The 18,870-nt window shown below is 24.9% G+C and overlaps 1 protein-coding gene across 5 annotated transcripts; it reads left to right on the top strand.

The window, feature by feature from the left end:
• Window positions 1–396: 396 nt before the first annotated feature.
• On the top strand, window positions 397–18,742 carry LOC126902235 (carboxypeptidase M-like). Of its 5 annotated transcripts, none has more exons than XM_050679284.1 (11): window positions 4,993–5,142; window positions 12,241–12,877; window positions 13,227–13,360; window positions 14,093–14,417; window positions 15,323–15,352; window positions 15,473–15,649; window positions 16,052–16,170; window positions 16,245–16,421; window positions 16,485–16,577; window positions 17,984–18,119; window positions 18,258–18,407. In XM_050679284.1, the coding sequence occupies exons 2-10, from the start codon at window positions 12,253–12,255 to the stop codon at window positions 18,083–18,085; spliced, it is 1,782 nt and encodes a 593-aa protein (XP_050535241.1). In that variant the 5' UTR covers window positions 4,993–5,142; window positions 12,241–12,252; the 3' UTR covers window positions 18,086–18,119; window positions 18,258–18,407. The 5 variants fall into 5 exon arrangements, with proteins under 5 accessions (XP_050535239.1, XP_050535241.1, XP_050535238.1 ...); XM_050679285.1 differs by having other exon boundaries at window positions 4,995–5,142; window positions 17,993–18,119; XM_050679282.1 differs by lacking the exons at window positions 4,993–5,142; window positions 17,984–18,119 and adding an exon at window positions 397–530 and having other exon boundaries at window positions 18,258–18,742.
• The last annotated feature ends 128 nt before the right edge of the window (window positions 18,743–18,870 follow it).

The following is an 18,870-nucleotide window of genomic DNA, read 5'->3' as shown; positions in this document are numbered from 1 at the left end:
TCAATTATGAGTTTATTTATTTTAAAAATAATTACGATGTTTTAATATTAGCAATTGATGAGATCAATTTTACTAATTATATCAATAAATTATACTTCTGAGATGCTAACAATTGATATTTTTTTAAGTTATGATTATGAAATAAAGTGAATAATAAATTAATTCCATTATTTTTCATTAGTGTTCAAATAGGATCTAGTATGAATATTTTTGAGTAAGATTATGAAATTTACTTTAAAATAATTAATTTAAATAAATGAAATTTTTTTTAATGTACTTTACTGGCAGTGTTAAAATAGGGTAATCCCTATTTTGGCATCATATGCACAATACGCATGACCACATGATGCAACCATCTTATACATGGATCCCAGTGTACCGAAGTTTAAACATTTTAATGAAAGTTCTGCTACAGTATGCTACAAGCTCTGTATCGTATCGTCGTGAGTTGATTTTACTTAAAAATGTTCATTGTTTTACAGTAGCTCATTGCCGAAGATCAATTGAAGAATGAAAATCATAATTAATTAGTGAGTATTATCAAAAATAATGTAAATGAAATACATAAAATTTCAAGAGTAAATCTTATCTTAAATAATTATATATTATAAATTTTTCAAACAATATATCTTAAGTTGAGGATTATATAACTTGCATCATACAGGTTATGGATAGTTTTCTTGATCATTAATTTTGGTTGTAACATAATACAAGGCGATCAATAACAGTCGGTTGTTATCTGTGTGTGCAACCATCAAGATTTGATAGCATTTTCCCAAACTTTATTTGTTTTTCCTTTATTTTTTAATACAAAAGTTTCAATATTTTTTCTTTTAGATATAGTTTTCCCTTTTGTTAAGTTTCATAAAAATTATGTCTTCTGCGACAAATTCCGTTTCAAACTAGTGTAAATTAAATTATTTATTCCTTATTGTAAATAAGTGTAATTTTATTTCTTATAACTGCACGCATACTAATACTCTGTTTAATTATAATATAGGAGGTATCCGCTCGACAATTAAATGAAGCAAAATATTTAGGTTATATTTAGTAATCATATAAAATTTATCAAAAATACATCAAAAAATAAATTAATGAAACTTTTAGATGTTAATAAGAATTATTGTAAACATTTTAAAAATGTTTATGCTTTACGTCAAATACGCTGTGCTTATTATGTCAAATTTAGAATATTACTCACTGATATAGTCACCTTATTTAGTCGGACAGAAAAAAGTTTTAGAAAGTGTTTAACAAGCAATTTTACATTTTGTGTGTTATAATTTTACCATTCGTAGAGTGTCTCATTCATCTTACAACCCTATCCGTACTTCATTAAATCTTGATTCACTTAGTCAGAGAAATATTAAATTAAGTCTTTACTTTTTGTAAAAATATTTATTTTAAATGCATATTTTTAAGTAATGTTAAATTAATATTTAATATCGACTGTTATAGTCATGTAGATTTCATCAGAATAGTTTTTTACAATCTAAATCTAAAATTGATGTTTTACAATTATAATATTCTCGTAATTTAATTAAATATTATAACAAGCACTGTGCCGTATGAATTTATATTAGTATCCGATATTCGACATCTTTAGCATATCTACATATCGATATCATTAGTAGAAAATACGTTCGATATAAGTACAATATGAGACATTGATAACTCGCCATATGATAAGTGAAATAATAATTATGTTATCCCTTTATTAGGCGCGTCTCCTTTTGGACTCAAAGTAGTCGCGATCTCGTAGATCAATACTATATACTTACTACTTTGGACACGGCGATCTTACGGATCAAAAAATTCACTACGGGCCCCTGAGGCAGATGGCCGATGACTAAAGCGCATTAAATTCCTCCTCCTGGTGATTGAAGAAGGTAACGTGGAGAAGAGACTCGTGAATTTAGCCGTTTCCATGTGTGAAGGCAAACTAACCTTTCGCGATTTCTCAGATTGGCCGCGACTAATGAAGGGTTAAGGAAATTATTTTTGGTATTTTTAAATTTTATATATTTTTTGATTTATGAACTATCAAATTTTTGTTTTAATTCATCATCCCTTATATATTACAAGGGTATCAACTTTATTAATTTTATGAAAAATTATCTAACTTTGAAAATGACTGGTCTATAACAACTTTTTAACTATTAACTTCATAACTTATGAAGTACAAATTCATATAAATCATGAGTTATTATCATTTAAAAATATATAGTAGAGAAAGAGCGCGACTTAGTAATTCGTAATGATAAAATTTAAATAAACTACACTTTATCTCCTCCAATCTATTAAAATTGTTATAACTTCCAAAATAATAGGCCAAATGTTGTTATCAACCTGTCATTTTCTTAATCAGATCATTTTTATTTTATAAACCAGTTAAATATGTATGTCACCAATAAAAAAATACAGAACAGTGTGGTCGCAGTATAATTGGCACTAGTTATATGACATATAACAGTGATTTACATCACTATCATAATAAAGCTTCGATGTGAATCTGTTAAATTTTACAATATTTTATTAATGTATAATTTTACAATTTCTTAGTAAAAAAAATGAACACATCATGGTAAAATTAATATCTGAGAATATCAACGTAACTAAAATAAATTTGACACTCTTATTAGGTATTATAAGAATGAATTACAAAAAATATTTAATAATACAAAAATCAAGAAATACATGAAATGAAATGAATTTTCTGAACATAATTATTATTTTAAGAGAAATCGAGTGGTTAATTAAAAAATTATTTTCCTCCCCAGTAAAAAATTTTGGAGGATTTTTATACGTACAATAAATAAAAGCTAACTCGTGGAATACGAATAGATGGATAAGTTGATATTTGTATCTTAAGTTACGTGTAAACAATGATCTCAGATTAAAAAATAATCGTTAATAAAATATATTTAGTATTGGTCATAGTATAGGTTCAACCCTAATTTTAAAGTTCAGGAAAGTATTTAGTTTTGTTTTTATTTATGTTGTACAAAAAAAATTCTGCTTGTGTATATCAAAATACCTAAATTTGCACTATTGATTATTAAAGAATTTGTTTGTGAAATCCTTATTTTATTGAGTAATATTAATTATTAAATTTTAATGTAAATATATTAGTTTATTTTATGTATTTTTAAATACTAATAAGATAAATATTTTTGTTTATGATTTTGGACGATCGATAGATAAATTTTATAAATATATATAAATTTTAACACCCGCTTACATTTTTCGTAACTGTTAATGATGTGAAAACGGAACACTTTTCAAGGATAAATAATGAACTCGACATCGAAGAGTTCATACGCATTATATTATAACGGTAAAAGCAACCTCCGCTGGTCTGCGCGCCACTTTGACCTAATAATACAACACATCACTCATGTTATTAACAGATTATGGTATGTAATGTAAAGTCACCCGCATTGTTTATGAGAATTGAATTGTTTTATTTTTACAGTATATTTTAATTTAGTAGGCACTTGAGTTTTGAGTGAAAACATTTATTATTTTATGCAAAATCAATTAAAAAAATTGTTAAAAATTAGGCTAATTTCAAATAAACTATCAATTATATTTCCAAAATTTAAAAGAATAATCATGAATTTTAATTATTTTAAAGGAATTTTTTATGATTTAACTTATAATACTGTACATTTAATGCTGGGACATTGACGTAATTAGGGAATTTTTTATAAATTAAAGTCTGTAATATTTAGAGACTTAAATATATTATAAATGTATAATATAGCCAAATCAGAAAAAATATAATAGGCCTTTAGTCAGGAAAGACTTTAGTATTTTACCACCCTTGACAAAATCATATATTTTATAGATGTGTTTTTTAATTTTTTTGCTTATTATCTTATATTTTGAATAAACATATCTAAATATTAATGAATTGCTACCCCGGGAAGTCGTATTAAGCCAGAATAAAACATATAAAATGCATGAGTAAAGTTAGACAATCTATTTAATTTTACAATATTAGACAATTAAACAATATTAGTCAAAACTTGAGTTCTAACTCCCAAAATTCAAACAGCAGCTAATATTTTGTCCATTTCGATTCATTTTAATTAAAGATAAAAATGGTGATAATTGACAGAGAAATTCGATTCCACAATGAACTTCCTCATATCTGGGGAATAATAAATAATATGAAATTTCTTAAAACCGCTTTAAATATGTTCAAAATAATAGAGCATCAATGAAAATTTATAAAATATTTAAAAACTTCAGGAGAGTAAAATGTAAAATAAAGAGGGATGAATTTCAAACAATTTTTAGGCGTATGCAAAAAATGTGTAAACGTTAAAATCAATTTTTGTTAATTTTATCATTCAAAATACTTTTTTATCTAGGCGAATATAGTTCAAGGAGGAGACAAGCGATCCGGCGCCCTTCCTCTAAATTAAAAGCTTTTACTAAAAAAGTGTTAAAATATCTTAAATATATATGTAGAGTATAATTCCTAAACATCCATTATTTTTATTAAGAATGTTAACTCTTATCTTTGCGAATAAGTTATTTAAAGAAAAATAACTTTTTCATTTTGTTAAAAAATAATAATAATTTCAACGTTTCTAAAATTAAAGATCTGATATAACCACACATGGTTAGTATGCCACACGTGTGGTTAAACAAATTCAATATAAATAATATTGATTTAAATTTAATTTTGTTTGTATACTTAATTAATGATTAAATAATATGTACAACATTTATTAAAGTAACATAGTAGTTTTTTTGATCGGTTGAATAAATAGGTATAATTTGTATTAAATAAGTATTCTCTAAGAAAGTAAAAATATATAAAATTTAATATGACTGATGAACACAATAGTTCCTGGCCTATAGGTAATTAACGGGAGTCAAATGGTTATTTATTGAGAATGGTTGCACTGCTGCTTGTAAAATGATAACAGTATGGTGGGAAACCGGTTCGGTTCGGTTCAGATTTAACTTAATTTAATATTTTTGTAACCGATTACCTACTGCCAGTCTCGATTTCAGACTCGACTGAGTCGCCGCTTGCAGTGCACTTCTTTTAATTTTTAAAGCTTTACGATTTTAGTAATTAGATTAATTGTAGTTCAAACTAAAAGTGACACATATAAACTAAAGGTAATCGTATACATTTATTTCTAATGAACAAATAACCTTTTACCGATTTGATATTTATACATTCCTAAAAATTCGTAGCTTAAGTTTGAAAGTGCTTATATCAAAGTTAAAATTATTTAATTTAATTTAGTTTTCATTTTTGTAAAAAAAGATAGAAGTTTTTAAATTATAAACTTAGATTATTAATTTTTCTTTAATAAAACTTAGCTTTATAATTCGAAAATTAAAATAAATGTGTGGCCTGAAATCTATATAAAATTTAAGATATAATGAATAGTTCAAAATTAAAAATTTATAAATACTTATAAGAATTTTGATGTTTTATTCTAAAACTTATAATATCTTTTAGAAAATAATATGAATAGGACCAATTTTAGTTTAGTCGCAGTTAAATTATTTGATTAAAAATAATTTCTTATGATTTTTTTCAATAAAATATTAATTTTTAAATATATCAGTATATATATATAAATTTACATAACGTTCATATTATGATATAAATGTAACGATGTTACTCTTTTGCTGATTGAACTTATTAACTCATTAAAGGTTTTAAAAAGCGAATTAATTTAATCAACACTTAAGGGTGATTTGTACCCCAAATATTTTAAGATTGTTGTATAAGTGTCAAACTTCTTCCAAATTTAAGTATAAATCCAACCTGTTCTACAATAGTTGTGCGTTTTGAGTGAATAATATAAGGTTGAAAAAATGATTGGTTGTCTCTTACATTTTTTAAGGTTTATTTTAAAAGTTTGTTCATTTTAATATCAAATATGGTACTAACATTCAAAGTGTAAACTTTAGAGGACGCTTACAAACCTTTCAATGTTAGTATAAGCAATAATTGATACCAGATTAAATAAAATCCTTGCTAATCATTTTTTTGTCTTAAGAAAATATTTTCTACTTTAATTTGAATTAGTTATTACTGTTATACATATAAGATAAGATATTCAATAAAATTGTTGTACAAATTATTTAACCTTGTAGTATTTTTTATATGTATATCGCAGGGGCATATTTAGAACTCATTTAAATGTTTCTTACTTAGGTAAGCATGCTAGAAATTCGTTTACTAAACAGAAATGACAAAAAAAATATATTTTTAGGGCCAAATTTTGTAAATATCGTCTTTTAATAATTTTGATAACTCAAGTCCAGGGTGCCACTAACACTCCTCGGTACATCAAATAAAAATTCTAAATCGTTTAAGATTATTCATACAATTTTTAATGATTTATTGATAGTACTCAAAATGTTGTTGATATTTTACAATTATTATTATTTTATTTTAAATCTCAATTTGTTTTGAACCTTTACTACTCCGTTTTAACTGCAAGAAGTTAATATATATATATATATATATATATATATATATATATATATTCTTTGCTTACATTATTATTAATTAATCTATAACCTGTTCAATATAGATAAAATAAATAAATTTTTTATCGTATTTATTTATTATATTAAAATTTACTTTACTACATTATATTTAAATAGTTGTTATTTAAAGTTGGTAATTATTTAATTTAAAACTATGATTATTTCATTAATAAAAATTTATTATTGGACTTAACTATCATGTTTTGTTTTTATGTTATTAAAATTTTATGTTGAAATTTCCTTATACGTGATTTTGAAATTATAGCTCTTGGGAAACTCTAAATTATCTAGAAATAAGATAAATTTATTTTTCTTTGATTTATCTAATTTATTAGTGACGAAAATGCTCTTTAATCATTATCCAATATTACGTATAAAGTGTTTTGTTTTTGTTCATTGCTTCATTATATTACCGGTTATTAAAATTACTACATTTGTTGGTCAATCCGTTAATTTGTATTTTTAATTGTTATAAATAGGTTACGCAGTATTAACACTATGTTGTTATGAGAACCATAAATACATATGATTTTTTTTTATTTTTAACAAAGTTTCTTGACAAATGGTTTCTTTTATTATATCATTGTATCATTTATATTTATTGTATCATTATTTTTAATCATCTAGTCCAAGAACTTTATTCAATTCCTATCAATTATTTTCGTTTGATTTTGTTCACTGAAGTCATACCCGTTAGAATTTCGTGTCACTGTGGGATATCTGAACTAATAATATAATGTGTCTTGTACATTGATACAAGTTATTATTGTTATTATAATATTTATAAATATCTAAACATCGTCAACGACGTTTGAAAAGCGACCGCGCCTGCAAAAGTACACGTTCAAACAATACCAAAAACCAGGTTAAACATGAGAAGAGACTACCGGTTTCATTAGGTTATCATTGAGTTTCCGACAATTTGTACAGTCCACGGCATAAACTTAGTGCACACGTTTGACCCACATGTCGTTGTCGCCAGCATGGCGTCACAAACTCTTCGTTATGTTTACAGGCGTATTAGCTAAACGGCATTGTGAACACTGGGAGTCTCATCGTTGGACTACTTAAGAATTTTTCTAATATTCATATACATTCGACAAGTGTGTATTATGATGACCGTAGAGATAAAGATAATTATGGGTAGGTAATAATAATGAAAATGCTACGTACATGATTCTTGTGGACGGGAACGCCTTTCTTATGCGATTAAAAGGGACAACAATACTTGTTACTACGTACCTCTTATGCCTACGTGAATTTCAGAACAAGTGAAAATATTTTTACTAGTCCAGTAGGCCAAATGAGAAAAATGGAGATCTCTTTATGATCTTCACGTAGATTGCACGCATAGCCGTCTTAATTTCACTCTTATTCAAGTCAACTGAAAGTAACGTAAAAAATCTATTATTCGCATAACCTGACGCATACATTTTGTTCATCCGAAAATCAATCATTATTATTTTGTAATTTATTTATTAATTCAGATTGTCCGTGTTCATATGAAATAAATGTAAAATATACTTGTGTAACAAAAAACGATTATTTTTCAAAACAAGTTTTTGTCCTTATTTCCATTGAATTATTTGTAATTAAGCCATTAATTATTAAAGATTTTAACATATCAGTGACTTTACTGGTTATTGATAATTACATTCAAATATTAGATAATTTGTATTCTTTACCGATAATCTTTGGATTGTAAACGTAAAACCTGATGATTTTTCGAATTATTTATATTAAATCAATTTTTTTATTTTTAACTATCTCTTTCAATTTTTAAGACCTCATTATACATTGCAAATTTATGGGTTTTAAACCTTAAATAAGTTTTTTATTAATTATTCATGATTTCAATACTATGTGCTACAATTATATAATAATTTCATACTTGTGCAAATACTTTCTTGACTATCCTGGGAATACTTTTTTAAAACCTTATCTAACTTAAAAAAAATATTAATGCCTCCAACTAATGCAATTTATAGTCATTAATACTCGATGTTATTAGGGGAAGTACATTTATATTAAAAACAAACATTTTAGTGTAAAAATTATTTGTTTAAGTATAAGTATTTGGTGTTTTAAATAGGAATACTTTGCAAAAAAAAGAAATGTACAGTACAAAATATGAGTGTTCAAAAATGTTGATCATCAACTTTAATTCTCCTGATCTGAATGACATATTTATTAAATAAATAAATTTTTGATGTATTGATTAAAAAAAATATTCCTACAGACATTGAAAAATTTATCTATCCGAGTATGAATAATATTTTAGCTTTTTATATTCAATTAAGATATGAATTAGATAATTAATTTCTCATAGATATTTTTTAATGAAAATGTTTACACATTTTTTGAGCAAAACTTAAAAAAATTAAATTTTAATTAATAACTTTTATTGTTACTAAAAACACATATTTGGTAATTTCACTTAATAATTTAAAATTTGTTAATTACTGTGGTTACTTGACAATTTTATCTACTTGTTTGTCACAGTCCTTGATTATGTTTATGGAAATCAATGACTGGTCCACCGATTAACTCATTGAATTATTTATAATTTAAATAGTAATAAAAATAATATTAAATTAGTGAAAAACTAAAATTAAAAAAATAATAATAACCTGTGTTTCTTAAACAAATTTAATTATTAAAAAATATTTACAAAATATATACATAATTTTATAAACACTTAATTAAAAGAAATTTGAACTTTCTCAAAAATCTTATTTATCTAGTGTGTCAATTTCATTCAATTTTACATGTTAGACAAGCTTTTTAAAATATAATTTTTTATTGTATTCATGCAAAAACAAACATTATTTTCTTCATATGAATTATAATATGATTTTACTTGGTTAGTTATGTTCATCTTTGTATAATAATGAGAAATTATCTTTTAAAAGTAAATCCAAAAAAAAAAATTACTTGTTGTTGTCAAACAATCATAATTCCACTAATAATAATAAAAAAAAATAAAGAGAAAATTGATTGAAAATTTTAATATGGGGAAAGTCCGATTTAATCTGTTGTTTTAGGTTTGGAAAACGTGTAGAAAAACATACAAAGTTATTATAAGTGTAAATAAGTATATTTTAATGATTAAAAAAATCAACGTCAAAATCATAATATTACATTTTGCGGTTATCCTAATAGTTTTCTAATATGCTTATTTTAATGCATTGTTACTGTTTTACACATGTTATACTGATTTGGATTATTTAGAAAAAAACTATGAAATAAGCGTTAAGTTTGCATGTGGTGTTATATGTACGCGTTTTTAAAGATTAAATTGCTTATTTTATTTTAAAGAATATCAAAAAAATGTTAGTATCGACTTCCCCGTGTACCAGGCGAAAGTAAAACCGCTAATAATGCGTAGTCATAAAATATAAATACATTGTGTTGACGGTGTTCATTGTTTTTCGCCTTCAATTTAGCGTATGAATACAATAACGACGATCACATCTTGTTATACGATACTCTGATGGAAATAGACCGCGAATAATTATTAGATCCGGGAAGTGACATCTAACGACAATGAGTTATTTAATAAAAATTATGAACAATCAATTCTGTTTTGTAACAATTGTTTTTTTTTTTTAAATTTAATCACACAAAAAATATCTTGACTAGAAAGTAAACCCTAAATTGGAACAGTTTTAATTTCAATTTCAGTTGATTTTCATACTATAATTATACCATAATTTTATATGTCAAAATATGGTATAAAATATTCCAAATTTTTAGGTGATGTATTAAGAAATTTACCATAGAATTTGATTTCATTAATAAGAAAGATGCCTATTCACTAATGATTTATATTTAAGTATTAATTTATAAATTCACATTGTACGCCCATTTGATATTCTTTAAGATTTTAATCTTGAGAGAACTTGATGCATAATTGTTTGTTAATGTAACATTTGACACTTTTCAATGTGACTGGGTAGAAATGTAACTTTAAATTGCCATTTCTGAAAGTTTTTAAGTTGTTGGGGTAATGCCCTTAAAAGTTTATTTATGATATCTTAAAATTATTAAATTTTTTCCTATTGAATTGTTAAAAATTTTACTCAATTGTTTAAGTTGAACTATGACAACATATTTCCTTCAAGGTAATTATTATGTGCATTATTCAATGGCAGAAGGATTATACAGATTTCATTTTTAATATTGTGAACAGGGTTGTTACGTTTTAAACACAAATATTTTCAACATTTACATAGGTATTATGAAACATTTTAAACAAACTTTTTTTAACATGTTTTGACAATCCCGGTTGTGAGCAAAGTTGGGCATTACTAAAATCAGTTTTTAAATAAAAGTTATTGGTGCAATAATGAATAATTATGCCATTATTGATTGATTTAACTATTATCAAAAAATAATTACAATCAAAATTAAACTAACTTTTTTTTTATAATAATATTCGATTTATAAAAATACAAAGCGGTTGTAGAAGGGATGGATTAATTACATTTATTATACATGTTAAAATTCAATAATCACGTCTTAAAAACTTAATTTATCTGCATAATCAATATACAGATAAATTAAGTTTTTAATATTGCACAGCTTGACAAAATTTNAATTATGCCATTATTGATTGATTTAACTATTATCAAAAAATAATTACAATCAAAATTAAACTAACTTTTTTTTTATAATAATACTCGATTTATAAAAATACAAAGCGGTCGTAGAAGGGGTGGATTAATTACATTTATTATACATTTTAAAATTCAATAATCACGTCTTAAAAACTTAATTTATCTGTACATTGATTACACAGCTTGACAAAATTTGAGTCGTGGAATGTTTATTAAATTTTTTTTTTTTAGTTTCTGATGGGTTTTTTGGCGCTGATTCCAAATATGCCCTTAGTTTTTCTATATCGTCAATATTCTAGTCTCAATTTGAGTATTTGTACAATTACATTTTTAAATGCTAATTAAAAAATATTTCATAAACATTTTACATAAAGCTACTATTTATTACAACTCTGCAAATTCCACATACATGTATGTGACACTTGAAAAAGTTTAATTATAAATAATCAATGATCAATTGATTACCGTTCATGTTAATTAAANTTACATAAAGCAACTATTTATTACAACTCTGCAAATTCCACATACATGTATGTGACACTTGAAAAAGTTTAATTATATGTAATCAATGATCAATTGATTACCGTTCATGTTAATTAAATTTACTCAAAAAATATGAATCCTAAGTCAATCAGTATTTTCTTGTAGGATTCCTTTTAATGTTAAAAAAATATTAATATTTAATATTTGATTTGAGAATAAATTTAAATACGAAAAGTTAGATATTTTTTTTTTTAACTGATTTAATGAGTTCTAATAAGTAGATATTTAATAATACCTTAAGTGAATGTTTATCTATTCTTAAAAGGAAGCAATTTACTGTGTTACGTTTTTGTAAATTAGTTTTTAATTATTTACTGTTGAAATCATTGATTACTGAATGTAGAATATTAAATACAATTTAACTTTTTTTTAGATTAATTGCATAATGGCGCCTTCCACAACATGGCGGGCCATTAAAATTTTCATACTTCTTGCTGGTTTTCTTTACATANTACGTTTTTGTAAATTAGTTTTTAATTATTTACTGTTGAAATCATTGATTACTGAATGTAGAATATTAAATACAATTTAACTTTTTTTTTAGATTAATTGCATAATGGCGCCTTCCACAACATGGCGGGCCATTAAAATTTTCACGCTTCTTGCTGGTTTTCTTTACATTAGTCAAGTCAACTGTCAAGCTGATAAGAGAGTTTCTGTTCAGCAATATTACGAGTCATCGGATTCAGATGATGTGATAAAAAACAAAATCCGCCCGGATACCTATGCCCAACATCCTTCTGAGGGTCCTCAATACATCGACAAACAGAAATCAATTAATGAAGATAATGTTTCAGCTGTATACAGTGAACAATATGTACCACATAGCCAACCAATTGACGAGGAAGCCCAAGAATCTATCAGTTCTGGTTCTATAAACAATCATAGAATACCCCAGTTCACACGCAATAGTGGTGCACCAGTAGTTACCGACGGATCCGAGGCTAAGAATGTGGGAAACAGAGTAGTTTCTGCGAATTACCACGGCCCTACAGGCTCTGGATACTCCGTCGACAACTCGTACAACCAACAGTTTAGTTCCCAGGATCTAATTCAAGACCAAAACTACCAACTAGAATTCAAATACCACGATTACGACAAAATGACTAAATTCTTGAGAACTACGTCATCTAGATATCCTAATCTTACTGCTTTATACTCTATTGGAAAATCTGTCCAAGGTCAGTAACACTTAAATAAATGTTTCGTTAGCAGTAACAATGAAAATCTGAGAATATTTTAAGTAATAATTTGTAGGTGTATATATAATTTAGATACAAAGAATGGGTTCATTTTTTTTTTAAAAAGTTTTAAAATATCTTTAAAAATATGTAAGACGTTTTTGTTTTTCGTTTGGATTTAAAACCAAATAGATTTTAAAGAGTTGATAATGAAAGTTAAAAAACAAATTAAATCCGTTTTAAAGCCTTTAAATATTTGTTGGACTTTTGAACTCTCCTAAATGAAAACGAAATAAAGAAAGTAATAATTATGTATAATCTATTAAATGTTTTTATTTAATTAATAAAGGCCGTGATTTATGGGTTATGGTTGTATCCTCTAGTCCATACGAACATATGATAGGAAAACCTGATGTCAAATACGTAGCTAATATGCATGGGAATGAGGCTGTTGGAAGAGAACTTATGTTACATCTCATCCAAGTAAGAAAATAAGTTATTGATAACCCTATTGTTTTAGTTGTGCAGATCGTATATTATTATAGTAATATACAAATAAAGTTTTATTTGAATAACTATAATTTATCAACAAATATTAAAATTATAAAATTTGGTGAGATAAAATTTAAATAAAAAGTAAATTGTAATATTTCATAAACCAAGCAATAATGAGAAAATAAAAATCAGCCTATCTTATTATTTTATTTGTATTACATTATTCATTATTTTATAAAATTTATGGAAAGAATTTGTAATTAAATTAAAATTTGTTTGCTAAAATTAAGCGCATACTATCATATTGTTTATTATAGACTTTAATTTAGATGACTGTGAAAGTAATATTTAAAGTAAATAGTAAATGATTAATCTTACAATAATATAATTTAATAAAATAATATTTTTTTATTATTAACTAGATAATATTTTTAAATAATTTAGAATATCAAAAAAAGATTTTATTACATATTTAATCCGTTATAATTTTATATTTATTAAGTTTATCAGAATATTTTATAATAAACAGTTAATTTTCATTTTTATAATTTCGTCGGTATAGTATTATCTTAATATTAAGTAAAATTGCTTTGTATTTTTCTTTATATATTTTACACCATTTTTCCATTATAATAAAATTTAAAAAAATATTCATGAATTTTTTATTACAATTTATTTTTTTATAAAATGCTAATTATAACTAATTAAATGTCAATTTAGTATTTGGTGAACAGTTATTCAGTTGATCCGTATATCAGGTGGCTTTTGGACAATACCCGTATCCATATCTTGCCGTCAATGAACCCTGATGGTTTTGAAGTAGCACGTGAAGGGCAATGCGATGGCGGTCAGGGCCGTTACAATGCTCGTGGTTATGATCTAAACAGAAACTTCCCTGATTATTTCAAACAAAATAATAGAAAAGGGCAACCTGAAACTGACGCTGTTAAAGATTGGACGTCTAAAATACAATTTGTGTTATCCGGAGGAATTCATGGCGGTGCTTTGGTTGCTAGCTATCCATTCGACAATACGCCTAACTCTAGTAAGTTATTACTTACTTTTTTTTTATAATTTAATTATAAATTAAATTATATATTATAATTTAATTATAATTCGTTTTTGATATTCGACAAAACATATTTTTTTTTAATTTTTGAATTGTAAATATTATATTCGGATTAACAAAAATTGAGACACAAATATCGAATCATTCTTTTCCAACAAAAGTACTTGTTGATTTCAGTACAACTATTATTTACTACATTCAAATGAGTTTTTTTAAACATCAATTTGATTGATTGATATCTTTTCCCTTGGGACAATTTTTCAGTTTCAGATTTAACAATAACTCTCTATTGACAACCATAATAAAATCACATGAGAATCCATATCATCTTGTATTTTTGAGCTTGCACTTAATTTTTGTAACGTGAGGCAAATGTAAAATGTGAGCTTAGATAGAATCGTACACACATTTAATTGGAGAAAATCAACACATTCTAAATATTAGTTTTTTAGCTCTATTGTAACTATCCAAATAACTCGTAGTGTTGGACACGTGTCTCAAATATTTAGGAATTAGGGCCGTGTCAATAACTAATAGCGCCCCTGACAAACTAAATTCGCACCCCAAAATTCTAATTTGTTTGTTCTACAACCATAAAAAGTTCTTTCTAAAAAAAACCCCTTTGTAGATTGTAGTACAAGTATTTCTTAATTTTATTTTTAAATATAAAAAATGTTTTATTGCGGTTTATGTTGAAATTGAACCTTTGGTATAATTACGCCCCGTGCAAATGACCTCTTGCTAGCGCCTAGCTACGACCTTGGTGCGAATATGTATATTCATATTAATAAATTTTAATAATTAATATATTTTTATAATTGGTAATTACACATTGATTAAAATATAAATTATGTTATATGTCTTTCATAATAATTACAAAGGGCTTTGCGTAATATCTACACTTTGTTCTAGTACGTATAACTAAAATTTTGATAAAATAGTATTAAACAAAAACTTATCTAATTATTAATTCTATATCATTTCATTTATTTTCGTTATCTAAACAATTTTAATTTATACAATTTTTTTAGTGTTCCAAAGTTATACTTCAACACCTTCATTGACTCCCGATGATGACGTGTTTAAACATCTTGCATTGACGTATTCAAGAAACCACCCCACTATGAATCAAGCCGTCGCGTGTAAACAAAATACTCCATCGTTCAACAGTGGCATCACCAATGGAGCTGCTTGGTATCCACTAACAGGTAAAATTTCGTGTATACTTTATTTATAGACAAAAATCATCATCTATAGACATTAAATATTTTTCGATGTTGCAAAAGAAAATATTTGCTTTTGTTTTATTTTTATTTGAGCATAACATTAAATAACATGTTTCATTGAATATATTAATATTCAAATTTGGTCTGTTCATGACTTATGAGTTTGAAAATAATTCTATTATTAAATCTTTAACTTTTTGAAGAAAATTTTTTGTAAAAAGATCAGTGCTTTGAATTTACACAAATTAAAAGCACCAGAAAAATAATACAATCTGAAAAAAAAATTCCTTGCAATGTAATTTTGGGTTTCAAGTCTAATAACACATTTATTTAACTAACTAAAATATACTGTCTGTTTATGGCTATAAATTTTTTCATGTGTAGGGGGTATGCAAGATTTTAACTATGTGTGGTATGGTTGTATGGAAGTGACATTGGAATTGTCTTGTTGTAAATACCCACCTGCAGCCGAGTTACCTAAATTTTGGGAAGAAAACCGAATGGTATGAAATTATTTATTTATTTTTAATGTTTGAATGTATTATATATTTTTATCAATAATAATTATAATTTTTAGTCGCTAGTTAAATTTTTGGCAGAAGCTCATCGAGGAGTTCATGGTTTTGTAATGGATGAACATGGTAATCCAATTGAAAAAGCATCACTTAAGATTAAGGGACGTGACGTAGGATTTCAAACTACAAAATACGGAGAATTCTGGAGGATATTACTACCTGGTGTTTACAAATTAGAAGTATATCATTAAAATAATCATTTATTATTACTATTGTACTACAATTTACTCCTAATGATTCAGATTTATGGTGATGGCTACATTCCAAAAGAAATGGACTTCATGGTAGTTGAACAACACCCAACACTTTTAAATGTTACATTACATAGTTCAAAGGTAGGTTTAAAAGCAAGTAGGCCACGCTTAAAAATTTGGCAACCGCCATGGATGTATTTACTAGACAATAGAACAATTTATGTCAATTTTGGATTTATCAATTCTACCACTAATTGGAGGGATGGCTTGCTAACTTTTAACTATGCTTCTATGGTGATAGTTAATGTGTATTGTGTATTAATATTACAATTTGTTTTGATCACTTTCAATACCCATCACTAAGAATTCACAAAAAACAAAGACTGATTAATTGTAATGATTTTTTTTTTTAAACGTGGTACAAAGGTTGCATTAAAACATTTATTAAAATGTTTATAAAAATAAAAAAGAATTATTCTAGAAGAACTGTTATTTTATTCAGTAAAGTTATATTATCAAATATGTTTTAAAGATAAAATATGGAATAAATTATTTCAATATCTTGTAAATTTAAATGTATATATTTTCATATTTGTAAAATTTAAATATAATTATATTATTATTGGTGAAAAGGAATTAATCATTTGCTAACATTGAGGCTTAATTTATTAAAAAAATTTAAATAAAACAAATACTAACATCAAGTATGACTACTTATATTTTCCATTTTTTATTAACTACTAGTTTTATTTTATGGTGTTGCTCCTTTCACATAAAAAGAACTATTATAACTCATATCTCACTTTTGGCATGACATTTAATTTTCAACAAGGCTAAAAATTGAAATGATTTCGGTTTTCTTGAAAAATTTTTACAACTAGTAGAGTAATTGATCTATATTGATTTTTTTTTCAGACATTTGTAAAGTTAATCATTTTAGAAACCGAAAGTATTATAAAATCACTTTTAAAATCTTAATCATACTTAAAATTTAAACATATAAAGTTTAAAACCCGAAATATAAATATATATTTTGTTAATTTCGATTTTTTAAATTCAAATTTTAAATTAAATTAAATTTTTATTAGCTGTCTTATAGTATTTTTGATTTCTTTAATAAATATTTTAAAATAAACTAAAACAAATTTAATGTAGGTAAAACAATTTACTAAATATAAGACAATTTGCTAAAAATCAATAGTTTCTAACACTAGATTTTAATTCTGAATTAATTACATGTTCATTTTAACTCTAGAAAAAGTCTAATTATTAGTTTGGAGTTCTGTATGATAAAATGTATTCTGTATTACTGGTTTTTAACTGTTGAAAAAATATTATTCTATAAAACATAATATATATGTAATTTATTTCTTAATTTAAGTATAAAATTGTGTTTAAAATATTTGTTATTTACTAACTATTAACTTCAAGTCGAATATGATACATCATAAATTGCCGAGATACTAGTTTTAATTTATCTAACACAATGGTGAATGTATAAATCTTATTTTCTTATATATTCTATGCTATTATGTATAAATTGCAAGTGGTTACAGGATAATGTATATAAACAACAAGGCATTTCTTCACTTCCCTATCTCAATTCTACCACTACAGACTCAAATATTCATTTTCCTATATCTAGTTAATTTTGAAATTATAAGAAATCTTCATTTATAATTTGTAAGTAGTTATTAACTTGGTTTGATAATATATATATATATATATATATATTAACAAAAAATATTTTGACTTCATTTCTTAGTTATTAAATAAAATTATATCAAATTTTTACTCATATTATTTAAAATATTATTTTAGAGACAGGATAATTCACATTTTAACAGACCTCCAGTTCCTCATTTTTACCACCACCATCATCCACAAGGTATAGCATTGGCACCTAAGCCAGCAATTCAAGATTCTGGTATGTTTTCTAGTATTACATCTGGTTTTAACAACTTAGTAAGCAATATTTTTGGATAAAATTTAATTCAAATTAACTAATTTTCACAAGTATAAATAAATTAAATACAAAACAGCCAATATCTGATCTCCATGCTGGAAAAGATATAGATCTATGAAAATTAAAAAAAATCTACTTAATTTAAGCAATACATAACAACATCATAGTATACACTTCACTACTAGCACCTACTTAAAAATTTATTTATTTATATTATTTAATATAACTAAATTTAAATAATATTACACATTGATTTGTTATATTTAATTATTTTTGTAAGAGCATTTTTATTATAAAATTGTGTACATATATTTAAGTGAATAAAAAATATTTTGTAATATTTAGTTTTTTTTATTTTATCTTCCATAACTCATTGTAACATGAAGTTTAATCTAATTAAAGAGAAATAAGTTGTATCAATAATATATTTGAAATTGACAATAAAACATGTTTAAAAGATATTTTATC

This window comes from Daktulosphaira vitifoliae, unplaced genomic scaffold, assembly GCF_025091365.1.
Source record: "Daktulosphaira vitifoliae isolate Bord-2020 unplaced genomic scaffold, ASM2509136v1 Scaffold_3, whole genome shotgun sequence".
Classification (NCBI taxonomy): Eukaryota; Metazoa; Arthropoda; class Insecta; order Hemiptera; family Phylloxeridae; genus Daktulosphaira; species Daktulosphaira vitifoliae.
The sequence above is the reverse complement of the archived record's forward strand: the minus strand, read 5'-3'. Positions and strand labels throughout refer to the sequence as shown.

What these genes read in the sequence shown, in the direction of transcription:
- LOC126902235 (XM_050679282.1), top strand. Translation starts at nt 12,253, where the DNA reads ATGGCGCCTTCCACAACATGGCGGGCCATTAAAATTTTCACGCTTCTT. An exon ending in TTTGGGAAGAAAACCGAATG is followed by an intron (nt 16,171 to 16,244) that starts GTATGAAATTAT and finishes TATAATTTTTAG; the next exon opens with TCGCTAGTTAAATTTTTGGC. An exon ending in CTGGTGTTTACAAATTAGAA is followed by an intron (nt 16,422 to 16,484) that starts GTATATCATTAA and finishes CTAATGATTCAG; the next exon opens with ATTTATGGTGATGGCTACAT.